The sequence below is a fragment of the Malus sylvestris genome, chromosome 4, assembly GCF_916048215.2.
Source record: "Malus sylvestris chromosome 4, drMalSylv7.2, whole genome shotgun sequence".
Classification (NCBI taxonomy): domain Eukaryota; kingdom Viridiplantae; phylum Streptophyta; class Magnoliopsida; order Rosales; family Rosaceae; genus Malus; species Malus sylvestris.
Genome location: NC_062263.1, coordinates 7,723,513 through 7,726,077, shown reverse-complemented (window position 1 = coordinate 7,726,077; position 2,565 = coordinate 7,723,513). Strand labels below are relative to the sequence as shown.

Here is a 2,565-nt window from a genome sequence, read left to right as displayed (position 1 = left end):
TTAGTTTTACATATATAAAATAAATGGGTAAATGGTTACCCATTGATAACCGTGGTTAATACACATAACCGTCTATTTAAATTTCACGGGTAAACGGTTATACCCATAACTGTTTATTTATCTAAACGGTTACCTATAACCGTAACCATTTAATTTAAATAGGCGGGTAATCGCGGTTACCCATAACCAATGGGTATTTGCCCATTCCTAATTCATACAATCGTGATACCCTTTTTTTCTAGACGATGACAAGCTTATAAATCCTCCCATGCATGTTAGATTGTTCCTTCTGACTTGTTCTGTGAGAAACTGGTACGATTATCTATCCTGGGACGCAAGTGATACCCTTTATTTCCTCGCCTTTTTTAGGTCAAGCATATTATTTGCAGTGCCCGGGAGTTGCATGTATATATCACAGAAATTGGGTTGGTGGCATAGGACTTCCATCGCACAAAACATTCCCACTAGCTAGGATTTATTAGTCCTTAGCTTAATTAGACACAAGCATTGACTTCTCATTGTCATTCTCCTTCTGGGGTTTTCCCTTCTGCCTTCTTTTAAAAATGATTCCCATATCCATTTTCTTCTTGTGCATATCCCGTTTAATCATGTTTCTTGATTTCCTTTTGATTCGTTCAATCCAAATAGCCACAAGTGGCTCTTTACCACAGTGGTGGAAGGAGTTGAGCTCTTGCATGACGGCATGGATTCGAACCTCGTTTGTGACTAATCTAACATTAATCTACTGTTTGACAAAAAAATATCTAAAAAATCATAAATAAATGAGAGTCTACAAAAAGAAAAAAAAAGTACGTGTTTTATGGTTTTCAGCCTAATACAAAAAGATTATATAGAAAGAATTCATTTAACTTTTATTTAGTATTTTGTCCCTACAATTTCACTATAAAGAATACAAGTATAAGAATTTTCGACCAATTTGATAAAAAAAAAAAAAAAAAAAGGTTAAGAAAAGAGCCTACCAATAATTCTCAGGTGGCCAAATTAAGGCCTAAGAGCAATACCAAAGTGGTGGTGAGTGTTAACAAAATGGACCACCTAAAGGAAGACCTTGACTTCAAAGAAACTGCATGGTTGTAAGAATTTTCACTCTGCAATGAGCCAAATTTGAAATTAGGGTTGGACCCATACAAAGCTTGGACACCTTCCACGTCATCAATCTTGAGGTCCACCTTCTTGGTCCGAGGACTCAGGCTCGGGTACATAACGGCCTCCTTGACCGAGGCGTGAGCCAGCCCGAGTACATGCCCTATCTCATGAGTCGCCACCGATTCCAAATCAATAGCCACCTTTGACTTATCCGTTTTGAAATCAATGGCCCATGATTCCGCCGCGTCCAGGTGGAACCTCCCGTTCTCGGGCGAAAAAGCATGCCCCAGCACCCCCAACACCCCGTCGAACGGCTCCCCGTCCCCGTGGTCGCCGCGGTAAAACCCTATTTTGATATCCGCGGAAGCGTAGTCGTCGGTCTCGGTGAAGTTCACAGGGATCACCGCCGACCACCGCGAAAAAGCGCGGTGAAAAATGTCTCGAACATCTGATGGGTTCAGGTAACTCACCATGTGATTGGGGGAGAAAGCGTATGTGAGCGATACGGGGGAAGGGCGCGCCCACCTCGGCTTGCCGTAGAAGTAGGCGAAGTGACGCGTCGCATGCAGAGCCGTATGTTGCGACATGTCACTGACACCACACCTCGGTGAAATTATCGCCGAGATGGTGTCTGTGTCCAGCTTGCCTGTGACGGGCAGGCTCAGCTTGGACTGGTATAGAGTCAAGGCGGACTCAAATTCTGTGTCGAAAAAATCAGTGAAGTTGGAATTGGGTAAGTAGCCAAAACGGTGGAAGTAGTTCTTGAGCTCGGACATGCCGCTAACTAGGCTTCCTTTCCCGGCGTCTAGGAACCTTGAGAAGTCGTGCCATGTGGCGTTGTGGACGTCGGAGGCGGCGGTTAATACAGTTACTGAGTCCGGTAAAATTCTGGCGGGAAAGGCAGGGCGGGAAAAACAGAGGAAGCATAGGCATATGAAGAAGAAGAAAGAGTTGTACCTGAAAAATGGGAACATGGTTTGGTTTTTCGGTTGTGTTAGTTATCCTGGGATTGCAGAAGAGGGAAGAGAACGCATAGGCTAATTTATTGATCGATGGAAAGGATTTGGATTAAGAAATGAATTATATAAAACACAAAAAAAAAAAATTGGTTGATGAATATTTTAATTTGAATATATAGAAATCATCGAGAGTTTGGGGGCTTATAGGTAGGATCGATGGGAAAAGAACACTGGAAATTCAAATGATGGTGGAAAGATAAGTTAACAAGATTCTTCCGTGCTTGTATTTGAGTTGGAGATTGTGACTTTCAAGAGCAAATGATGGGTAAACCACTAGGTCTGTTTTCTGTTAACCAATAATTACTTTGACTAATCCTTTTTTTCGTGAAATTTTTTAAAATCATTGCTTGATTAAAAATGGGCATCTTGGTCTGGGTTGGTTATGATTTGTGGGTTCTGGGTTTTGTTCATCTGGGGGAAATTAAGAAAATAGGATATG

General features: G+C 41.9%; 1 protein-coding gene across 1 annotated transcript; it reads right to left on the bottom strand.

The window, feature by feature from the left end:
* Positions 1 to 777: 777 nt before the first annotated feature.
* Positions 778 to 2,335, bottom strand: LOC126618005 (metalloendoproteinase 1-MMP-like). The gene has a single exon (XM_050286079.1). It carries the CDS (start codon positions 2,079 to 2,081, stop codon positions 990 to 992), a length of 1,092 nt encoding a protein of 363 aa, XP_050142036.1. The 5' UTR covers positions 2,082 to 2,335; the 3' UTR covers positions 778 to 989.
* Positions 2,336 to 2,565: the final 230 nt, after the last annotated feature.

Coding starts and splice junctions, on each gene's coding strand:
- LOC126618005 (XM_050286079.1), bottom strand. CDS start 2,081: ATGTTCCCATTTTTCAGGTACAACTCTTTCTTCTTCTTCATATGCCTA.